Source organism: Emys orbicularis, chromosome 25, assembly GCF_028017835.1.
Source record: "Emys orbicularis isolate rEmyOrb1 chromosome 25, rEmyOrb1.hap1, whole genome shotgun sequence".
NCBI classification, from domain to species: Eukaryota; Metazoa; Chordata; order Testudines; family Emydidae; genus Emys; species Emys orbicularis.
The window spans coordinates 3,355,803-3,379,830 of record NC_088707.1 but is presented as its reverse complement, the minus strand read 5'-3'; the positions used below and the strand labels follow the sequence as shown (position 1 = coordinate 3,379,830).

Sequence of the window (24,028 nt, the reverse complement as noted above, 5' to 3'; positions counted from 1 at the left end):
CTGGAGGTCCCAGGTGCCATGCTGTATGAACAGAAGCTTATTTTTTTCACAGCAGTTTTGAACCCTTCATCATTTTACTGGATCAGTAAACAAGTCCAGGAACAAATTGTGAAAATATTAAGATAAAGTTATTTATTCCCAGAAAGAGTCTAACCTTTCAAAAGTAAAGCAAATTTGGTAACAATGTTATCTTATAGAATGAAGATATCTACAATGATAGACTGTATTACCTATAAAATAGAAGCTGTGTTAATACTACACTGTGGTATACAAGTGCTTTTCAAGTAACATTGGTTTTTAGTAATTTCATAATACACAATATGTATGTACCTTGCAAGCCTCTGAAAAAATTGGCCTGAGATATTTCTTGAGTCCAAATAGGTTTAGCTATGTTTATTTTAAAATGGTTTGGTTTGTAAACCTAATACAGGTCTGTCGCATCTTAGGCGCATTTACCATGTGCGATTTCAGCTTTATGCAGTCGGCAAAAACAAAACAAAAAAAGAGAAAAATAACAATTTAAATACTGTTTCTGTAGTGCAGGCGATTCCACCCGCCATTACACTCAATGTAATTTTGACTATACGCGATTTTCGCTTTAGGCGCTGACTGCGGAACGTAACCCCAGCGTAAGATGAGACAGACCTGTATCTTACTAGAAGCTTTACAGTTCTGGGGGAGGGGGGACACGACACCCTGAATTTTTAGATTTAAGTGTTTTTTTCCATACATCTTGCGGAATTCCCGCTTCCTTAAAAATGTTAAGCTCAGGGATACACTAAAATAGTTTTATTTTCACTTCTAAAATGAGTCTTTTCAAGTTGTCACACTGCTACATTATGTGTACACTGGTAGAAATACTCTGTTTCACTCTACAGCTATAAAGCCAACCCCTTTAGGGAGATCTGGGAGGAGCCATAACAAAGGTAGTCCCTGGAAGCACAACTCTGGGGCCATTGGAAACTAGTGAGACTGAGTGACAGAGTAAACCAAGGGCAATCCAGGCAGGAGGCTCCTGCTTATCCCAGGGATCTACACAGGTCATGGGGGATCCATTGGTTAATGGGAGTGGAGCCCCCAACTTCTTTTGCAGGCGAGAATCACCATCTGAGTTCCCTCAACTTGTAGAGTTTCCTCTCCCTGTGAAGGTTTTCCCTATAAGTAAGGACCCTAAGTAAGGATTTCAGGATCTTGCACAATATGCAGTAGTCATCTAACCACATTGATTTTTATCTGTGGGGATAATATAAGCCATGAATTCTAGGATTGCAAGGGTGGTGCTTAGCTCACAGCTAGCCATGTCATGATTTTTTATTTCTTTCCAATAATACATTCTCCCTCAGCCACAGAATAAAATTGCTTTCCATTGGGTGTGCCAAACTGATTACCCGCTCATCTGAGTGAAGAAGAATTCTTTAGAAGTTAATAACCAAGATTTAACTGTGTGATGAAAGGATACATTCAGAGATCATGCTTCTAATTCTCGTTACTGATTCCAGCAGATAAATATACAATATAATTGCAAATAAAACTACAGAGACATATGATATTAAAATAGATTAACATATGTTCTTGTTCAAAGAAAAGTGTTTACTATATCACCGTGGTTGATAATTTTACCTTGGAATTAAGTTTGTCCGTATGTTTGGCAATTTCCTGTATTTAGCTACACGCGGTACCAGTCGTGCTGGTTTCAGATTTGACTCAGATGCCAACCCTTACCTAAATTACAAAGGATGGAGTAAATTTTAAATTAGAGACATTTACAAGTGATAAAACAGTCTAGCTTGAGTACCTTGAACATTCCATTCTGTTTGAATATTACTGACATCAAATATATATTTCTGATCCAAAAAATCTGGGTAAGTAAGAAAGCTGATGATACTTACAAATATTAAAAAATCCTCATACAATATTTGCTAAATAAGACTTGTGGCTGCTTAAAACTTTAATAGTAGCACTGGCCTCCTTTCACATTGAAAGCAATGCCAGTCTCTGCTGCCAGCAATCCGGCAAGCATGAACTCTGCCCCTGTCCCACCCCCTCGCGGCTGTCCCAGGGAAAGATCCCTGTATGCTGCCCCTCTCACGCCTCCACCGCGTTGCTGTAAACCGGCGGTTACAGTTCTGTAAAGGAACGGGCAAGCAGTCCCAATACTAACAGTCCCCTACCTAATTCAAAGCAGGTCATCATGAGCGACATCACAATAATGAGGATCTCGGACAGCGATAAAGAAAGGATGCTTCGGGAAAGCCTGCAAAGACCAGGGCCGTATGCCGCCATGCTGTGCAAGGCTATGATCCCGGAGTACTTGAGGATCTCCTGGCGCGGAAACGTCTCCTACTTCGGAGGACCCAATAAGGCCGCTCTCCCCAGGAACCTGATGAACAGGCTTTCCAATTACCTCCAGGAGAGCTTCCTCGAGATGTCCCTGGAGGATTTCAGCTCTATCCCCGGACATATAGACCGCATTTTAATATAGCTGCACTGGCAGGGACTAAAGAGTGGAGCGGCTTGGGCAGCAGAATCATGCACAACCGGACACTGTTAGATTTTTTTAAAATAGTTGGGACTGAATAGTTAAGCAAACAAATCATGAAAAACACATTGTTCTTATTGTTAATATTCCAGTTCTGTTAAAAATAAATGTTTAAATGTTTCAAACACTTACTGCTTGATCCTTCCCCTGAATCTGTGTCCGGGTTAAATGCTGGGGACGGTTGGTAGGGGATCTCTGTAAGGGTGATGAAGAGATCCTGGCTGTCGGGGAAATCAGCTTGGTAAGCGCTGTCGACTGCCTCGTCCTCCTCATCTCCTTCCTCATCTTCCCCGTCCGCTAACATGTCTGAGGAACCGGCCCTGGACAATATCCCATCCTCAGAGTCCACGGTCAGTGGTGGGGTAGTGGTGGCGGCCGCACCTAGGATGGAATGCAGTGCCTCGTAGAAACGGGATGTGTGGGGCTGGGATCCGGATCGTCCGTTTGCCTCTTTGGTCTTCTGGTAGCCTTGTCTCAGCTCCTTGATTTTCACGCGGCACTGCGTTGCATCCCGGCTGTATCCTCTCTCTGCCATGGCTTTAGAGATCTTCTCCTAGATCTTTGCATTCCGTCTTTTGGAGCGCAGCTTGGAAAGCACGGACTCATCGCCCCACACAGCGATCAGATCCAAGACTTCCCGATCAGTCCATGCTGGGGCCCTCTTTCTATTCTGAGATTGCACGGCCATCTCTGCTGGAGAGCTCTGCATCGTTGCCAGTGCTGCTGAGCTCGCCACGATGTCCACACAGGAAATGAGATTCAAACTGCCCAGACAGGAAAAGGAATTCAAATTTTCCCGGGGCTTTTCCTGTGTGGCTGGTCAGAGCATCCGAGCTCGGACTGCTGTCCAGAGCGTCAACACAGTGGTGCACTGTGGGATAGCTCCCGGAGCTATTAGCGTCGATTTCCATCCACACCAAGCCTAATTCGATATGGCCATGTCGAATTTAGCGCTACTCCCCTCGTTGGGGAGGAGTACAGAAGTCGAATTTAAGAGACCTCTATGTCGAACTAAATAGCCTCGTGGTGTGGACGGGTGCAGGGTTAAGTCGATGTAACGGCGCTAAATTCGACATAAACGCGTAGTGTAGACCAGGCCTCAAAAATGTCTCTGTTAACGTTCTATTGTATTGTTTTTATTTCAGCCTAGGAAAATATGGCTTTGACATTAGAACAAGGGGTATGACTTTCGTAATTATTTGTAGCATTCATATATTTTTAAGAATGAAACAATCACACACAGAGTGCAATTTATACTGACGCACAGGAGAGGCTGTCTGATCTAATGGTCCGTACTCAGGAACGGATGGAAGGAAGTTCTAAGTTCTAGCCTCAGCTCTGTCCGTGATTTACTGGGTGGCATTGGGCAAATAATTTAACCTCTCACTGTCTCAGTTTCCCAAACTGTATACTGAGGATGCTAATACTCATTCTATTACCCCACAGGGGTTTTGTGAGGATTAATTAATTGTGAGAAGTTAATCAATACTTTCAAGATATTAATTGCTAAGTAATAGTTTTAAATAGTATCCTTTATACAAAGTAACACAAAAGCTTTACAATGAGAGGTAGACTAGAGAGAGAATGTTTTAAGGCCCAGTCTCACAAACATTTATCCATGTGAGAAACTAGAATGTGTTTACAGGATCAGGGCCTTAGATAGTTGGCTACAGCAACTCACAGATACAGGTAGAGAAGGGGGGGAAATGCTCTTGTTAAAGTAGATTTTATTCATCAGTGTTTAATAAGTAATGAATATGAAAAGGTTGAAGTATGGTTTCTACCCATACCACTTCCTGCTGCGATCCTGTCAAACTGCATAAGCTAAACTGGGTTGATCCCAATCAGTTCTTGGATGGGTGCCCACCAAGGAACTTCTAGATGCTGTAAGAAGTGGTGGTTGTTCAGTAGGTGCTACTCTTTCTCCTGAATTAATATTGAGCCAACGCCCAAGCACAATAAGAGGATGAACTGTGCAGCAGAAGAGATGCTGGGCCTGGTTTTTCATTGCCTTGCATCTTTACCCATTGGCAATGTGGGTGTAGAACAGGACTGAGTCAGAATGGTAGTGTTTCACATCCATTTTGCACAGATGACTACATAAAAGTGTAAGGCAGTGGTCAATCAGGCTCACTGTACTTTGAATGGTGACAGGTTCAGAGTGGTAGCCCTGTTAGTCTGTATCAGCAAAAACAACGAGGAGTCCTTGTGGCACCTTAGAGACTAACCAATTTATTTGGGCATAAGCTTTCATGGGCTAGAACAAAAAACAAACAAACAGAAAAACTGTCTTTCCAGCCTTCATTGGCCTACTCTACATGAAACTTTTTTTTAAACTTCCACACTGTTGCACTACCATATAAATCAGGGGTGGGCAAACTTTTTGGCCTGAGGGCCATATCGGGGTATGGAAATTGTATGGCGGGCCATGAAGGCTCACGAAATTGGGGGTAGGGGTGAGGGAAGGGTTGAGGGCTCTGGCTGGATGTGCAGGGTCTGGGGTGGGGCCAGAAATGAGGAGTTCAGGGTGCAGGAGGGGGCTCCGGGTTGGAGTGCGGGGGGGAAGAGTGCGGGCTCTGGGGTGGGGCTGGGGATGAAGGGTTTGGGGTGCAGGCGGTGGCTCCAGGCTGGGACCAAGGGGTTTCAAGGGCAGGAGGGGGATCAGGGATGGGGCAGGGAGGTTGGGGTACAGGGGAGGGGTGTGAGGGGTCCTACTGGGGGTGTGGGCTCAGGGGTGGGGCTGGGGATTTGTGGTGCAGAAGGGTGCTCTGGGCTGGGACCAATGGTTTTGGAGGGCAGGAGGAGGCTCAGGGATGGGGCAGACTGTTGGGGCACGGGGGGGGGGGGGGAGACTATGGCTCTGGATAGGGGTGGGGCTGGGAATGAGGGGATTGGGGTACAAGAGGGGGCTCTGGGCTGGTATCGAGGGGTTTGGAGGGTGGGAGGGGGAACAGGGCTGTGGCAGGGGATTGGGGTGCCGTGGGGGCTCATGGTTGCAGGCTCCAGGCGGCGCTTACCGTAAGCAGCTCCCAGAAGCATGTCCCCACTCCGGCTCCATAGCGCAGCCAGGCAGCTCTGCGCGCTGGCCCATCCAGGAACCGCGGCCAATGGTAATTGTGGGGGCAGCGGCTGGGGATGGAGCAGCGCGCAAAGCCGACTGGCCACGCTTGCACATCCTATGTAGGAGTCGGAGGGGGGGTCTTGCCAGCTGCTTCCTGGGAGCCGCATGGAGCAGCGCAAGCCCCCGACCTTGCTCCCCAGCTGGAGCATGGGAGCAGGGCAAGCCCTCCTTCTTTGGACTTTGGGCGAGGGGGGTATGGGACTTGGTGGCGGGGGAGGGCCGGATTAAATGGTCTGACGGACCCGATGTGGCCCATGGGCCATAGTTTGCGCACCCCTGCTTTAGGATGATGGTTTGTTACCATTTGTTGATCCACATTTTTTATTTTTACATCCTCCCACTTAAACTGGTATCACCCACTTAGAATCCGCAAAGCATACAAGGCTGCATACAGTGCAGTTAGGTTTGATTTGGCTTCCTTATTCCACGGGTAGGTGAGAGAGGGTCTGTCTGTCTGTGGAATCAGTCCGCAGGTATCCATCATTTCTGCAGTTATGTTCTTTTCTTCTTCTGTCAGAGAAGAGGCCAGGCTGAAGATGCTTTCTTTGTCACTGGAAAGAATCCACTCCAAGATGCCATCCATCTTTGCACACACACACAAAAGGAACCATGAAACAAAGGGTAAGGGAAGACAGTAAAAATGACTTGAAAAGGCAAATGAAATGTTTCTTCATAAGCTGGTACATCAGCTTACTGACCTAATGGCTACCTTGCTGGTTTGGAGTCTGTAACTGTATAACATATGCAGGGAGAGGAGGAGTGCAGAAGCAGTTATATTGATCTTTAGAGAGCAATGGGCCACAGTTTTCAAAAGTGATTAAGGGATTTAAAACTGGGCACTCAAAATCACGAGAGGCTCTGATTTTCAGAGGGCGAGTGCTCAGCGCTTTCTGAAAATTGGGACCATTTAAGGTGTTTCAGGCTGAGCAACCAAAATCACTAGTTGCTTTTGAAAATCTATCAGATCTGTAGGGCACCATTCGCTAGTATATTGGTTTTCATGACAAGTATGTGAGAATTCCTTTAGTTAATGCATGTGAGGTCAGGTGTCATTTCATGCATAACCTTATTAGATTGGAATCACTAGGAAAAAAATATTTTTCCTTTGTCAAACCTGTGGAAATGCTGCACTCCTTACATTCATTTCAGTAGGAGGTTTATCTGAGAAAAGACTGTAGGATTTACTTCTTTTAGGTATGATAAGCTTAAGGGAGTAAGGTGCCCAAATCCCATTCATTTCCAATGTGTTTTAGGCATCTAATTCACTTAGGCTCCTTCAAAAATCCCACCCCTGTACAATAGTGAGCTGGTGGGAATAGTCCAGTTCCTAATGAGCTCATAATCCACACCACAAATAGCACCATCACCTGGCACTGATTGGTCCCCTTGTTGGCAGTGTCAGCAGAAAAGCCAAAGACGGAATGGGCTATTTTTCCTAAGGTGATACGTCCAAGTCAGGTTTAAAGCATGATTCATAGGTTCTAAGCCCAGAAGGGACCACTGTGATCATCTAGTTTGACCTCCTGTGTAACACAGGTCATAGAACTTCCCCCAAATAATTCCTAGAGCCGATCTTTTAGAAAAACATCCAATCTTGATTTTAAAATTGCGAGTGAGGGAGAATCCATCACGACCCTTGTTCCAATGGGTTATTATTCTCACTGTTAAAACTTTATGCCTTCATAGAATATCAGGGCTGGAAGGGGGTCATCTAGTCCAACCCCCTGCTCAAAGCAGGACCAATCCCCAAACAGATTTTTACCCCAGTGCCCTAAATGGTCCCCTCAAGGATTGAGCTCACAACACTGGGTTTAGCAGGCCAATGCTCAAACCACTGAGCTATTCCTCTCTTTCCAGTCTGAATTTGTCTAGCTTCAACTTTCAGCCGCTGGATCATGTTATACCTTTCTCTGTTAGATTGAAAAGACCTTATTAAATATTTGTTCCCCATGTAGATACTTATAGATTATAATCAAGTCACCCTTTAACCTTTTCTTTATTATGTTAAATTGATGGAGCTCCTTGAGTCTATCACTATAAGGCATGTCTTCTCATCTTTTAATCATTCATAGATTATAGGATATCAAGGTTGGAAGGGACCTCAGGAGATCATCTAGTCCAACCCCCTGCTCAAAGCAGGACCAATCCCCAGACAGATTTTTGCTCCAGACCCCTAAATGGACCCCTCAAGGATTGAACTCACAACCCTAGGTTTAGCAGGCCAATGCTCAAACCACTGAGCTATCCCTCCCCCCTTTCATGTGGCTTTTCTCTGAACTCTCTCCAATTTATCAACATCCTTGAATTGTGGACACCAGAACTGGACACGGTATTCCAGCAGCTCACACCAGTGCCAAATACAGAGATAAAATAACCTCTCTCCTCCTACTCAAGGTTCCCCTGTTTATGCGTCCCAGGATTGCTTTAGCCCTTTTGGCCACAGCATCGCACTGGGAGTTCATGTTCAGCTGATTATCCACCATGACCCCCAAATCTTTTTCAGAGTCACTGCTTCCCGAGATAGAGTCCCCCAGCCTGTAAGTCTGGCCTATTTTCTTGGTTCCTAGATGCATACATTTACATTTAGCCATAAATGCATATAATTTGCTTGAGTCCAGCTTACCAAACTCTGTATCAATGACCAGAATAATGGTGAGACTGGAGCGTGTGGAAGGTTGTACTGCCACTGTACTATTTATCTGTCAGTGTATCTACCTGGATCTTTGATATTTCTAAGGTATTACCATTCACAGAACAGAATTAAAAGTTTCAGCCTCTAGGACTGCTTATCTGATGCCTTTCGCCAGCACTAAATGAATCCCAAAGAACAATAAATAAAAGCTAGCTAGCAGCCCTAGTGTGAAAGATATTATCACAAACAGCATTGATAAACATTTTCTAACCAAGCAAGGGACAGCCAACACTTTTGTACTCTGCTGTGTGCTATTCTTGAGCAGACTAGGTATTTACTCTTGTTTCTTTAAGTAACAGGCTCACTACAGATGCAGAGAGGAGCATAAATCAAGAATGTTCTCAGTCCATCACTTTTTACTGCAGATATGTCAGCAATAGAGTAGTGACGGATGTAAGGAACCATCTCTAGCAGAAGATACATGGAGACAGATTCCAAAGTGGGTAGATTAAGTCTTTTCCTTATGCCTGAAATACTGTGGGAGAGGCTACAACTCGCAACAGTCTATAACCTGTACTGGGAATATTGAGGGAGGAGATCTTTGAGGAGATCTGTTATTGGAGACCTAATGCAGCCCTGAATTAGTCAGCCAGATACACAGATCATCACCGCCTTCTAGCCACCTGATACTGTTTTAAGATCTAGGGAACAGGAAATGCCTGAATTCATAGTGCGTCCCAAGCCACTTTGAGTCATGTCATGGTATACACCTAGAAAAAGAATGGGTGTGTGTTTGGAGGTGGGGAAATGGAAGTGACTGGGTGTCCTATAACTCTGGCTTGGCTAACATGCTTGGCAAACGCTGCTGGCTCTCATTGGGGGTGGGGGTAGGGAAGAAATCAACTGAAGTATTTTAGTGGAGGTGGAGGCAATGGTTTGGTGGATTCTGACCCATCACAGTCTCTGTCCACATCTTAGTCCATGGCTTCCTGCAAGGATAAACTGGAGATTAAGGGCCTGACTTTCTAGAGCTCAGTTCCCATTTTCGAAGGGGTCAGCACATTGAGGGCTGAGCTCATGGAAAAATCCAGCCACCAGTGTGACACATGGGATCTGCTGGGTGCCCAGCTTTTTTGAAAATCTGGCCCCACAAAATGAACAATGGGGCCTTTTTCTCACTAAAACATTCACCTCCTACAGTTGTTCAACCTCCAGCTAAAAAATCCACTCCTACATATTGATCCACACAAGAGGCAGCTGTGAGGACATAGGTCAAAATGGCTCGGCATGGTTGCTCTGCAGTTTGTGTTGACTATAAAGGAAGCATCTTGAGCTCATATAGCACCTTGGTGAATCTCAGATGTACCATGCCTGCCAAACATCCTGCTGGATGCTGTCCTGGGCTGTATCAATCAGCTTTATTGCAGTGTTAACTACTAAATATTCAAAGATACGAGTGTGGGAGGATCTTACCAGTGCAAGCTGCTTGGCCACCATGTTCTTCTCTATGCAGGTCACAAGCAGGGGCAGCACTCTAAAGTCCAGATCTGTGAAAATTAAATCAGAACCTCAGGGAGAGTCAGAAAAAGAAAAATGCTCGGTGTGGTGTGCTTTAGAGTGGAGCTGTTGAAAGTTCTGGGTGCATTGTAATAATTCGTTAATGTGATTCATGCTTTTAAAAATGCAAAATACCTTCTTTTCTCAATTGTTCAGTGCAGGTGAAAAATGCCAGATTATCAGCCCTTGAGGCTGAGAGTCCTACCTGCGTTCCTGTGGGAGTGACAGGCAGCCCATCCCGCGCCCACCCGCTCAGCCCGGGGGGCTTCTCGGCAGGGAGAACGTGAGCCGGCGAGGCAGGTCACTGCACGCTGCGGAGCGAGCGGCACTCTCTGCCCGGGGTCTGGGGACTTTCCCCTAGGTGGGCTCGGGAGCCCTGGAGGAACCAGCGTCCTCAGCATGTGGCCTAGAGAGCAGGTCTTCAGAACGCCCTTTGTTTCTCGAACAGGTAGAGTGCAAATGGCAGCAATGTGCAAGCTTCTGTGCACATCTCCCCAGTCCCCACTGATGCGCCTCAGCCCTACACACTACAAGAAGGATGTGGTAAAATTGGAAAGAATCCAGCGGAGGACAACAAAAATGATTAGGGGGCTGGAGCACATGACTTACGAGGAGACCCTGGGGGAACTGGGATTATTTAGTCTGCAGAAGAGAAGAATGAGCGGGGATTTGATAGCTGCTTCCACCTACCTGAAAGGGGGTTCCAAAGAGGATGGATCTAGACTGTTCTCAGTGGTGGCAGATGACAGAACAAAGAGTCTCAAGTTGCAGTGGGGGAGTGTTAGGTTGGATATTAGGAAAAAGTTTTTCACTAGGCGGGTGGTGAAGCACTGGAATGGGTTACCTAGGGAGGTGGTGGAATCTCCTTCCTTAGAGGTTTTTAAGGTCAGGCTTGACAAAGCCCTGGCTGGGATGATTTAGTTGGGGATTGGTCCTGCTTTGAGCAGGGGGTTGGACTAGATGACCTCCTGAGGTCCCTCCCAACCCTGATATTCTATGATTCTATGAGCCCTGATCTGAAGGGACCACTACTTGATACAAGAGAGGAATTCAATCTCCAATGTCCATTCAGGTCTGGTTATAATTAAATGGTGGTGTTAGTGATGTGTATTCCTGTCCACTAGGAACTGGACTGAGACCCACCAAACACATTTTACATAGGCCACTAGCCATCGGCAGGGGTAATAACTCCAGGGGTATGAAGCAGAAAACATCAAATAGGGCCTGGCATTTTAAGTTAAGCACTGGAAGAGGTTACCCAGGGAGGTTGTGGAATCCCTGTCACTGGAGGTTTTTAAGAACTGGTTAGATGAACATCTGTCATGCATAGTCTAGGTATACTTAATCCTGCCTCAGCGCAATGAGGTGGGCTAGATTACCCTTTGAGGTCCTTTTCTGCCCAACATTTCTCTGATTCTACAATTTTGCTCTGATGTTCAATATCCTGCCGACCCTTCCACTCCCTCATTATGCTGGGTTTGTACTTTCCTGACATGATGTAACAGTAGTGCAAAGTCAGCTGCTTCCAACCTGTGAAAGCCTAGTTTCCTGGGATAAGGTGAACACTGCTCACTATAGAACTTGATACTTCTAGTAAGATTCCATGATAGCATATAGGCTGGACTTTTTGCAAGATGGATTGGAATATCTTGCGTGTGCTTCTGTGCATATCCCAGAAACTCAGCCAGATTTGTGTACTACTTGAATATAGACAGTGCTGGCTGAACAGCAATATCAGTTGCTGAAAGAATCAGTAGAAGAGACATCTCAGGTTGGGTTTTCTCAAGTTCTCAATACAAGATAGTCCTGATTTTGAGAAAACACAAGGCCAATAGAAATTCTACATCCCACTGAAAAAAATCAACCCAGGAAGCTCAGATGAGCAGATGGGTATATGCTTATTTTGATCCAACACATAAAATTACAGAACTCTATGTGGAAAACCTAGTTCTTCATGCTTTCCCCAAGCCATAAGTTTTTCAAGCAACTTTGGAACTGTCTCTGCATTGATTGACGTCTCCGTACCTTCTAAAGAAGAACACAGGAAGTGTACCGGTTGCAATAATGAAGAGGCTTCTTCTCTCTGATCCTCACAGAAAACTCCTAAATCATGAAGCAAATTTTCCACCTGAGGCCGGAGAATTTCATCCAACGAGTCCAGCATTGAGTGCTTAGGTTGACCCCCCGCCAAGAAAAGCTCCAGCTGGTAGTAAAATGAATAAAAAAAGGGGGGGGGGGGAAGGGATGGCTGTCAGTCAAAGTTTAGTTCCTTCCCCTAGAAGAATGGCATTTTGTGTGTGTGTGTGCGCACGTGTGTGCAAACAAGTATGACATAGATACCTGTCCCCTTAGCACTGTACTGGGACCACTAGCCAAATGGGAACAACTCTCAGCCGTTAGCCATCAGGCAGGATGCAAAACTGTGACTCTAAATCCCATTACTAATTTCCTGAACCATCCAGTCCCACAGTCAGTGCAATGGTTAAAGTATTTTTGACCTGGATTCTCATTGACATTAAGGCCCCTTTACGTTCCTTTCATTTACATCAACTTTAAGGCATATTTACACTGCCAACGTGGTGTAAAAGGAGTCTTAGTGCAAATGCAAATCAGGCTCTATATTTTAAACCCTTCCTTTTGGTAGCTCACAACTGTCTAACAGCCTGGTCTACACTTCAAAATTAGATCAACTTAGCTATGTCGCTCAGGGCTGTGAAAAATTTTGCTCCCTGAGCGCAGTGGTTAAATTGACTTAACCCCCAGTGTAGGTGCAGCTAAGAATTTTTCCATTGACCTAGTCACCACCTCTCAGATAGGTGTATTAACTAACGACATTACCAGAAAACCCCCTTCCATCAATATAGGAAGTGTCTGTACTATGACACTACAGCAGCTGTAGTGTAGACACACCCATCAGCTTAAATATTTTCCTCCCAGCCTCCTAACCTCTGTGAGGGATTTTCCATGTCGCACCATGATCTAGCCCAGAGGTCCTCAAAGTGTGGGGAGCGCCCCCTTACGGGGGTATGGAGAATCGTCCAGGAGGGTGCAGTGGGGCCCAGGCCAGCCTCCACAGAGGTGGGGAGGGAGCACCACCCAGCCCCTCCCCACCCCCAGGTCTGCTCCAGTCACGCCCCCAGACGTGTCCCCAGCTCCCGACCCCATCCCTGCTCCCAGCCTCAGCGTGGCTCTGCTCCCAGCCCTGTGCCAGCCCCCAGCCTCAGCCACTGACCGCAGCTCCGTTCCTAGCCCGGGGCCGAGGCTGGGGGCAAGGCCGGGAGCGGCTCAGCTGCTGGCCCCCACCACAGCCTGGCTGTGGGTCTGCTCCCACCCCCAGCCTTGGTCCTGCTCCTGGCCCGAGACACACCACAATTGTAGCCCCAGCCTCAGCCCCCTTAAACGTCCATGTTCCCCCCCAAGCCATGGCCCTGCTCCCAGCCTAGGCTCCGGGGTGCGTGGACAGGGTTGAGGGGGGGTGTGACTCTCAAAAGTTGGGGACCGCTGATCTAGCCCATAGCTCTGTTATATCTGTGGTGGGTTACAGAGTACTGTAGTGGCCAAGCAGTTGGAGTGACGAATGTGTCTCTAATCTCTATTTAAGTGGCACTTGGCATGCATTCATTTCACAAATGCACAATCAATGTGTTTCTTGGCTTAATGTGAACTTGTCAAATGAAATTTAAAGAGCACATACCACAGTTTTAACATCTGATATAACATCACCATCCTGCAGAAAGCTCTTAAAGGTTCCCAGCAATTTGATCCTGAAATCCTGACTCAGAGACATCAGCGGCTCACATTCTCCTTTGATGGTGTCCTTCGCTTCCTGAAATGCTGGTGGTGGGTAAAAAGCAACATGCATCAGCACTCAGCCAACCTACTCACCTAATGTGTCAATAAGCTACTCTACCAAGTCTGGCAATGGTGTGATGCATACATCAATGTGGTCTAGTGCTAAAGCAAGAGAGTGGAGTCAAGCAATTATATTTTCATTGCAATGATGCTGACCTATTTGGAAAAAAAAAAGTGAACTAAAATCAAAACACGGTAAAATAAAAATAACAGAGCTAATACTAGACAGCCAAATACTGAGCAGTGCTGAGCACCTGTGACTTTGGAGACAGGACTCCTGGGTTCCATTCCCAGCTCTGTTATGGGTTCATTTTGGGGAACTTGGGCTAGTCATTTCAGTTCCTCCATCTGTAAAACGGGGAGGCTGATATCCTCTTCATAACGGTGTTGTGTTGACTAACTGGTCTATGTTAATCACTTTGTGCGGTGCTAGATATATTAAAAGTATTATGACTTCTGCAGAGCCCCTTTTCAAGCCCTCTGAGATCAGAAAATCAGAAGCAAAATATGGAGAAAGGAATTAACAGCATGCTGCTTGCCTGTTAGTGAAGGCTTTAACAAATCCTTGAAGCCTGAAATGAGAAAAACACCAGTTTTATCATTGTACTACAATTAAATTGAAACAGAAGCTTAACAATAATATGTCCTTCTCTGTGGCCCTTTCTCAAGACTGTCAGAGAACTTTACAAGCAACCATTAACTGAGCTTCACAACCCCCTAGGAGCTAGCAATAGTCACGGGGGACTGTGGTTATACCCATTTTACGCCGGAGTTTACCAAAATCCAGAGAAGTTAAGTGGCTCAAGGCCACCCACCCAACTCAATGGCAGAGCCAGGAACAGCCCAGAAGTTCGACTCCCCTTCCTTTTCACTAACCACTAGACCTGCCCTCTAATGACAGTCCAGATATGTTCCAGGTAGCTTTATCCTACAGCTGTATTTTATGGGGTCTTCACTCATAGTAAATCTACTAACTGATCATTTACCTCCATCCATTGGTGCTGTCATATGAGAGTCCCTCTTAAGAACCCAAGTCCAGATGTCATTCTTTCAACCACAGTGATTGATTTGAGAGTGTCTTTCTATTATCCCTCTAGGTCTCCACTCCAAATTTCCCTTTCTTCCTGTCCCAGAAACATTTTCTGGAATGTCTCATGGCTGGTAAATTAATTTCTGGCTCAACAAAATACCCATGCTGACTCATTTTGACTTCAGCCATTATGAGACATGCCTGAGATGCGCTGCAGAGAACCACTAGTTGAGAGATGCTGAGGAGAGGAGGGGAATATAAATGATATGAAAAAAGAGAGCTAAGAAAGCTAGAAGTTACATGTAGCTAGAGTAGGACAATAAAATAAATTGCTTACCATCAAAAACAAATGAACACTCTCTGGCACCTGGAGAAGAAAATAGAAGTTATTATTAATGATATTTTGACCTTCTCATGCTAGGATCTCAAAGTGCTTTCCAATCACTCACTAATTAGGACCTCAGCATATGTGGAATCCTTGTAAATTTTATTATTCTCATGTCAACAGATCAGGAAACTGAGGAACAGAGAGGGTAAGTGACTCGCCCAAGGTCACAGTAACTCAGTGGCATACAAGCCAGGAGTCCTTGTAATGGTAGCATCCAGGGCCGGCTCTAGGATTTTTGCCGCCCAAAGCAAAAACAATTTTGGCTGCCCCCCCCCCCCCCGTTTTTTAATTACCCCACCCCCGGCCCCGCCTCAACTCCACCCCTTCCCCAAATCCCCAGCCCTGCCTCCTCCCCCCAGGCTCTCAAACCTGGGAGGGAGGGGGAGACTCCGAGTGGCCGCGGCGCGGGCGCCGCTTCTCCCCCTCACTCCCAGGCTCTCAAGCCTGGGAGGGAGGGGGAGCAGCGGCGCGCGAAACAGCTGTTTCGCGCGCCGCGGCTGCTCAGGATCTCCCCCTCCCTCCCAGGTTTGAGAGCCTGGGAGGGAGGGGGAGCAGCGGTGCGCGAGCGGTGGCAGCAGCGGAGGTGAGCTAGGGCGGCCGGGGCACATTTTTAGGGGCGGCATTCTGACGCCGGCCATGCCGCCCCTAAAAATGTGCCGCCCCAAGCACCAGCTTGTTTTGCTGGTGCCTAGAGCCGGCCCTGGTAGCATCTGAAGTCAGAGGACATTCGACCCCTACCAAATGGAAGTGGTATAGACTTGTGTAACCATGACCCATGTTATGTAATCGGGGCCAGGAAACAGAGACCAATCCCTTTCCAGCGCTTCTGAGAATCATACTTTTAGTCCAGGTGGGACATTCAGCCCCCAACTCTAGCCACAAGATACAACTGCCATGTTTCATTTCATATTGTTGTGAGGAAAGAGAAAATGCACGGTGGTTTGGGCTGCAGAAAGCAAGACGAATATAACTGCATTAAAGTTGGACCCATTACCCCACGCCACATGTGACTTAATGGTTTCAACACTTAGCTTCGATCGCTTACAGAGCATTGCTTCATACTGGATATCCAGGGGCTGTTTACAGAGAATTTCTTCATACTGGATATCCAGGGGCTGTACGACATATGCCAGCACCGTGTCCTTAGGAATCATCATAGTCTTGTTTTTAATGCTCTTGCCTCGCCCCTATGGAGTCAAACACAGCCACAGGACTCTGGTAAGATTCCTAAGGCAGGTCAATAAATCCTTAAGTGGGTACTTGACAAGCACTGATTCTTGGCAGAGTCTATGGGGGGAAGGGGGCAATTCTCCAGCTCCTTCATCCAAAACAGGCTTTTGATTATTTATGGCTTTTAGACAAGGTTGCTTTGGAGCAAGTTTGTCAGGAGGAAGGAACAAGCTGCAGGAAATAGCCTCCTGTTACGTGCCTGATTTCAGCAGAGCAAAATGCCCTGTAAACCTAGTCTCTTCTCTTCCCCCCGCCCCTCGTAATCTTTGTGTGACTTTAAGTGTTGGCGAAAGTATGGCCAGTGGATAGCTCAAGAGCCTTGGACATGATGAGCACCAGCAGCATCCCGGGCTGTGCTTCCACACTGCCCCCTGCTGGTGTGCCTCAAACCTCACCTATTGAGACAGTCCCTTGGAATGAGAGGAGTTCTCATTCAAGCCATGGACTTATCTTTGGAGTCTGCCTGTAAGTGGGCCAGTTAGAACCAATTGTGTTGTTGGTTTTCACAATACCTGTCCATTGAGAACTGGAGTGAGAAGCCTGCCTTCCTTTCCCCCACAATCATGTCTTTTCCCACTCCATGAGGCCTGGTGTGGCTGTTGCTGCATTCGTATCTACTGCACAGCCCTGGTTCTGTGACCTTCAGAGACCTTTAATTGGCCAGAGGAGACATGAGGTGCCAGGCAGCACTCCCAGACTGGGCAGCAAGATACCACGATGGGAAATTAAACCAGAATCTCATGCATGATGGCCATACAGAACACTGCCACCAATGGCAGTGAGTGCCAATGTTGTACTGACACCCGCTCATGAACTTTTTCTACGGTTGTGTCACTTCTGTGCAATATGTGCTTCAGTGTGTGGGGTGCGGATGACACCAGCCGCCACTTCCTCCACGCTGCTAGTGAGTGACTAACGGAAGAGGCTGTTCCTGGAAATTGAACACCTCTGGCGGGCACATAGAATTAGAAGGAAGATACATTTATTTTTACTGTTGATTTCATTTGTATATTTCACTAATTCAGTGCTCCAGGTGCCTTCCTAGGTGATCCCAGTATCATGCTCTTTGCAAGCTGGTAGGAACACAGATGTTAATACAATGGCTCCAACCACAGCTGAGTCGGAGATCCGATTGAAATGACACAGTACAAATGCACAAACCTGTATTCTACCTATTTCCCCTGCTGTGATCATGACTTTGCCTCCTCCCTGGCTCATCTTCTCAATGAGCAATGGTTCCTTTATCTCAAAAGCCTCAGTCACGACATACAGCTTCCTCCTACGGGAGCCTGAAAATTCTTTTATGAACTTGTGCGATGTGTCAATTTTCCTGCAGAGGACACAGAGTAACAATGAGAACATCATCTGCTCTTACTACAAAGGGTCTCAGCCCTTGTGCTTCAGGGCATCTGCCAAATACTAACTGCATCTGCTTAGGAAAAAAACATTTATGAGCAAGTTGTTCCTAGTGTAGCAGGAGGAAATCTTTACACCTTAATGCTCTATTTTAGAAACATACATGGGCCTAGGCACTCAGACACTATGTTGACGAACAATAATGAATGTATTTACCCTGATGAAATCCCTGTGAGGCAGGGAAGTGCTATTATCCCCATTTTACAGATGGGGAACTGAAGCACAGAGAGGCTAAATGAGTTGACCAAGGTCACATAGGATGCCTTTGGTAAAGTAGTAAATTGAGCCCAGGCCTCTGCAGTTCTAGTGCACAGTTTAACCACAAGGCCTTCCTTCCTACCTGCACAGCCCTGCAGGATTCCCAGGGCCACAGGGACTGGGAGTGCTGTCCTCAGTCCTTGTTGGAGAGGAAATGTCATAAGTCACTCCACAGAGAACACTCTGGCCAGCGAGGAATTTGTTTCACCTGCCAGAGGGTTGCTGAGCTCCAGCCAGAGGTTTACCTTCCTCAGCTAGCAGGATGGTTTCTGTGATGCAGGGTATCCAGGGGCTAGGAATGGGATTAAATGCTGTGCACTGTTGTATTCATGTTGGGATATATGGGCCCAGAAGGTTTAAGGTGTTAACATGACTTAGTCACTGTCCAACATTAAACAGTTTTAAACCAGGTTTGGGGTTTGGTAATATAGAGACTTCCGCATGCTTATTACCATGGCAAAAGCAATATTAACTTTTTAGAAACTTTTATTAAAGACACAGAAAAAAGGAAAAATAGGTAAAGCATTTGAAATGTAAAGTATTAAGGAAGGCTTTCATTTCAATAGTTTCCCTTATTCCCTTTCCCTTTGTCTGGAGAGAATTTTTAGAAGGCAATCCCTCCTACTTATAGTCTTTTAGATGGTATTCAATAGCCTAATAATGGTCTTGTTTGGGGGGAAAGGAGAAGAAGAGTTTAAATGGGCTGGTGTTGTTGTTGGTGCTGTTGTCAAAGTCCGGTCATGTTTCCTAAAAGAAAGACAAAACACTCACAAGACGGGAGAGAAAACAACAGCAAAGATAGAAAATGCCACTTCTGCCTCTGGTGTTGACTTTTATTTGCACTCTTCCTGCTGAAGAAACACAGGTGTGGAACATGATTTTATTAGCCACTCCGAGACCTGGCAAACGTATACCAACCTCGGCCTGTTTGGGGCATTGCTTTTAACTACCTCTTTGATCGCAGGTTTACAGCAGCGTTGCAGAATATGCAGTCTAGGCTGGCTAAGCCAGGCTCTTAATAGACAGAAGGAAAAAGGAGAGAGAGAGAGAAGAAAAGAAATAAGATGGGGAAAGAAAAGAACACCAGGGTCCGGGGAGGGAGGATAACCAAGTCTCACATCCCAGGTGGCGTTGGGATTTATCATCTGGGTCCCTCTCTCTGGCCCAGTCTGGTTGGGACGTCTCTTGAGATTAGGACAATAAAGTCCCAAAGATGTCACAGTGGATCCTGGGTTCCCAGGAGATGGTGGAGGTGACAACCATGATGGTAAAGCTCACTTCTTCTGTCCACCCGTCTCCCAGACAGCAGTTGTGAAACATCTTTAGATTTTCCCCCAAAGTCTTTTAAGGACCCCAAAATGGGAGTGGTGGGTGGAATAGCCCCTCACCCTCATTATTTCATTCATAATTAGGCCTAATTTTTTACACACCCATTTTGGTTTATTGATTTCTGGTCTCACACTTCCGTTGTTTATCAGGTTTAATATTTGCATACTCCTTGAATTATATTAGTAGGCCATTTTGTTTGTAATAATTCAGTCTGTCTGTCTCCCTTTTGTATCTTTCCCATCAACATTTGTTGCAACAGGTCATTGTGACATTTTATAAACTTTCACTCACTTTTGACCGTTGAGCTCACAATTAGTCAGTTTGCAAGTCCATTATTGTAACAGTGCCTGACTGTGGGAAGTAGATCTCAAGGAATGCAAAGGCAAGTCACTCCCAGAAGAGGTAAAATAAAAATCCATACTCACCACTGCCCTTTTTCAACCACGTAGGCTTTTCTCACGGATATCTGAGACACAGAGAATGAACTCTTCCCTGAGCCACCAACGTCCACCTCAGTGATCTGAAAGGGAAGGCTGACCTCTCCTCCTACTTGCCAGTCTGTGGTCTCGGAGTATTGTAACACATCATCATATTGCACCTCTTGGGAAACAAACTTAATCAGGTTTCGTTTATTGCAGAAACTCTTATTTGTACTTGTTTCTTTAAGCTTTACCTCATGCTCTCACCGGTGGCTTTCCACGAACCCTCAATATACCCAACAAAACCACTGCTTTCTTAGATGGCTGGAAACTAGTCTCTCCCAGGGAAGTTGGAGTCGACCCAGTGTACACTGCAGGTGAGCACCAAAATCCAGGCAGGGATTTGTGAGTGACCTGTGAGGTCTAGTGGTCAGTCAGAACATAAGACTGAAGAGCTTGGATCTCCTGAGTTCTAATCCAGGCTCTGAGATTAACCCACTGTGTGATCTTGTGCTTGTTTCCTTGTGGCTTAGTTTACCCATCAGAGGAAACAATATAAAAAATACTTACCTAGTGTACCTCCCAGGAGGGTTGCGAGGGCTTAATGAACTACTGTTTGTAAAGCACTTGGGATCCTTGAATGGAAGATGCTATAGAGGGGCACAGTTATTAGTCGCAGGGCCGCCTGGGGGGGGCAAGTGGGGCAATTTGCCCGGGGCCCCACAGTGGCCCCCACGAGAATATAGTATTGCAACTTTTTTTTTATGGAAGGGCCCCTGAAATTGCTTTGCCCCAGGCCCCCTGAATCCTCTGGGCAGCCCTGATTAGTTGACCCTTTCCCAAAATAACTGGTGATCACTTGGCAGCCCTTTACGTCTGAATTCAAGTCATACCTGCATCCATAGTTGTTCCTTCTTTAAATACGTCTGTAAGTTTGTAGGAGGTGGCGAGATATTTTCTGGGTTGCCAAGGCAGCCTGGACTGTTCCTTCATGACCAAAGCGAAGGGTCTGTAACTATTGGCACTAGCCAAGCTGGATATAGGAATGAGCCTCCCGTCAGAGTCCAGCTCTTTTGTGAGCTGCTTGGCCGCTCTAGCAAACATTTCCAGCCACTTGTAGCCAAATCTGGTTAAAGATGGGACAGAAGGAGGTAGCTGATGGGTTAACAATGGACCATCTGTTGAAGGTAAATGATTGGAATACATGAAATTAACATAATAATCCTGCTCATCTCTTATGATCTGTAGATTGCAAAGCACTTTACAAAGAAGGCTATTAGTTATTGTCTGTATTATGGCAGGACCTAAAGGCATCAGCTGTGATCAAGACTCCATTGTGCTAGGCATTGTACATACATATAGTAAGAGACAGTCCCTGCCCAAGGAGTTTACATTCTAAATAGATAATATAATCAATACATTACCTCGCTCACAGGAGTGTTCTGAAGGTTATTTAATGTCTACATAGTGGTTTGTAATCTTTGTCTGACAGGCTCAATATAAATGTGATCTATTATTATTGTCATTGTTATTACTTACATTCCATAGGAAGAGCTTCTGAAATCATAGAAGATTAGGGTTGGAAGAGACCTCAGGAGGTCATCTAGTCCAACCCCTACTCAAAGCAGGACCAACCCCAACTAAATCATCCCAGCCAAGGCTTTGTCAAGCCGGGCCTTAAAAACCTCTAAGGAAGGAGATTCCACCACCTCCCTAGGTAACCCATTCCAGTGCTTCACCACCCTCCCAGTGAAATAGTGTTTCCTAATATCCAACCTAAACCTCCCCCACTGCAACTTGAGACCATAGCTCCTTGTTCTGTCATGTGGTACCACTGAGAACAGCTGAGCTCCATCCTCTTTGGAAACCCCTTTCAGGTAGTTACTTAACTGCAGCCTTAAAGAAAACCCACCAAATATAATGAGAGTTGTTAACACTGCTGTTTGAAGAGCGATACGTGACACATGATTTCCTATGGAAATTTGGGTTCAGGCTGGACTAGCTATACAAGTAATGTATATCGTGGTCTTGTCGGAGTCCATAGTTGATTTTCTTTTTTGTCCACCTCCTGCAAATTAACTATTTCCTGCAAAATGTGGCATGTCTGGCAGTGCCTGCTCAGGAGAAGCCCGGGACTGGCATAGGTTGGAATAAGTAGGTGGTGCTGCAGATTGGGACCAAGGCACACTGATACGGGAGCAGGGCCCAGAGCTGGAATAGCAAGGGGCTGCAGGTCAGGATTGAGATGCATTGATAGGGCTGTATGTAGGGGGCCCAGGACTGGAATAGCAAGGAAGAGGTGAGTCAGGAAGGATTGAGGAGCACCAGCAGAGAGCTGTGCAGAGAGCCCAGGACTGGAATAGCAGGGTGGAGTGTGGGAAGGAATCAGGACTGAGATGCATTGGCAGAGGTGGATGAGAGTCCCAGGACTGAAAACACAGATATTGAAAATGGGAATGAAAAGGAGATTTCTGTCAGTATGTTTAAAAAATATGACGTACCTGGACTCTCACGCCTCACTTGTCCTCTATATGGAGATAGTTCCCAATGGTCTTAACTGTGAGGAAAGGAGACGTGTGATGGCACCAGACTGTACAATACGTTCCCACCAGCGAACTTCTGCCACTGAAATTGAAATCACCAAGCAGTGACTTGCTTTACGTTCTAGGCTGTGCTTCCCCACAAAGGGAAGTAGTTTACTGGCACTGGATTGCTTCACTTGTTATTTTCTCCACGTGACTGTAGCCTTTTATTTTATTTAAAGTGAATTTTGTAATATGGTATTGCACCACTGTGGGGTCAGCTCTGGTCACTATAGTTTCAAGCTTAACAGAGTGAAAAAGTCACCTCTGCTGCTTGCTTTAGATTTAAGAGACTAACAAATTTATTAGAGCATAAGCTTTCGTGGGCTACAACCCACTTCTTCGGATGCATATAGGAAGCACCATAGTCTGGTGCTTAGACAGAACACTGCCCTGTGATGTGGGAAACCCAGGTTCAAGTTCCTTCTCTTCCTGATTTAGTGTGATCTGGGATAAAAAATTAACTCTGAATAAGGCAAAAGCATTGTCTTGAACCTGGAGCTCTCTCAGGCCATCCTGGTGCCATATTCACAGGTTTCAGCCTAAAAATGGACAATACTAGTGACCTGAACCAGAAACCAAAGGGTGAAAGGCTTCTTAGTTCATCACCAACCCTGTTTCTCCGATACTGGGCACAGTCAGTCACATCGGAGGGGGACGGGTGGAGGCAGCATATAGCACGCCCGTACAGTGAAGGTGTAGGTCTGTATAATAGTAGAAGTACCTCTCTGCTCTCTTACTGTACACAGAGCACAGCTGAAATGTTAAGGACTGTTTAATGGCTTTGGTAATGGTATTGATCTCCCATCCTTTTAAAAAGGGACTGGAAGCTTAATCTGATTTGTAAGAGTGTCTCTTATTATTTACTTTGCCAAAGAAGCGGATTAGATATCAAGAGGAACCGAAGATACTACAGAAGCATGCGTTTGCACTGCAGGATAAATGCACATCCACTTACCATTAGCCATAAATGTGTTTTTAAAAGAACAATTCCCAAGAACTCTCCAGGAGATTTTGGTTTAAAGAAATGAGACAACAGCAATAAATAAAGGGGAACTCAGTGATACAGTGAACTGGCTTTTAACCTGTGGAGACCCTAGTTCAGATCATCAACAATCTTTTCACCTAAACTCCACCTGCAGAATCTTTATTACATGTTCTACCATATGAGGCAGATTGAACAAATTTTCACAGCCTAGGTTGGATCTGTGGAGCTAGGAGAAAAATGAATTTTGACTTATAAGCTGAGCAAACATGAGCTGGAAAAGTCACTGAGAAAACATAAATGAGAAACTCCATGATGGTGCTCCCAGACACCTCAGCTCTGTGCGGCTGAAGAGCCGAGCTGCCCGAGCGCTACCGGCTTCACGGTTTGCCAGGCAGCCCCCAGACCTCCAGACCCTGCGCCCCCAGCCGGGCGCTTCCCCTCCCGGGCTCCGGCTGCTGCTGCGCTGGGGAAGCGCCTGGCTGGGGGCGTAGGGTCTGGAGGCTGCCCGGCAAACCGTGAAGCCGGTAGCGCTCTGGCAGCTCGGCTCTTCAGCTGCACAGAGCTGAGGCGTCTCAGAGCAGCAGCAGCCGCTGCCGCTGGGGGGAATCCGCCTGCAGCTCGCAGCCTGCTGGAGCCCACTCTAAGGTAAGCCTGGGACTGGGGCAGGGATGCCAGCAAAGCTGGGAG

At 46.2% G+C, this 24,028-nt stretch overlaps 1 protein-coding gene across 1 annotated transcript; it reads right to left on the bottom strand.

The window, feature by feature from the left end:
* Positions 1-6,012: 6,012 nt before the first annotated feature.
* On the bottom strand, positions 6,013-20,875 carry LOC135894679 (gasdermin-A2-like). The gene is made up of 10 exons (XM_065422815.1): positions 20,665-20,875; positions 19,778-19,952; positions 17,511-17,679; positions 16,204-16,306; positions 15,069-15,098; positions 14,241-14,273; positions 13,544-13,683; positions 11,875-12,052; positions 9,766-9,839; positions 6,013-6,243 (listed from the first exon to the last, which is right to left on the bottom strand). Exons 1-10 carry the CDS (start codon positions 20,873-20,875, stop codon positions 6,013-6,015), a joined length of 1,344 nt encoding a protein of 447 aa, XP_065278887.1.
* Between the last annotated feature and the right edge of the window lie 3,153 nt (positions 20,876-24,028).

What these genes read in the sequence shown, in the direction of transcription:
- LOC135894679 (XM_065422815.1), bottom strand. Translation starts at nt 20,875, where the DNA reads ATGTTTGCTAGAGCGGCCAAGCAGCTCACAAAAGAGCTGGACTCTGAC. An exon ending in GTGGTTGAAAAAGGGCAGTG is followed by an intron (nt 17,680 to 19,777) that starts GTGAGTATGGAT and finishes TGTCCTCTGCAG; the next exon opens with GAAAATTGACACATCGCACA. An exon ending in TATCAGATGTTAAAACTGTG is followed by an intron (nt 12,053 to 13,543) that starts GTATGTGCTCTT and finishes TTTTACTACCAG; the next exon opens with CTGGAGCTTTTCTTGGCGGG.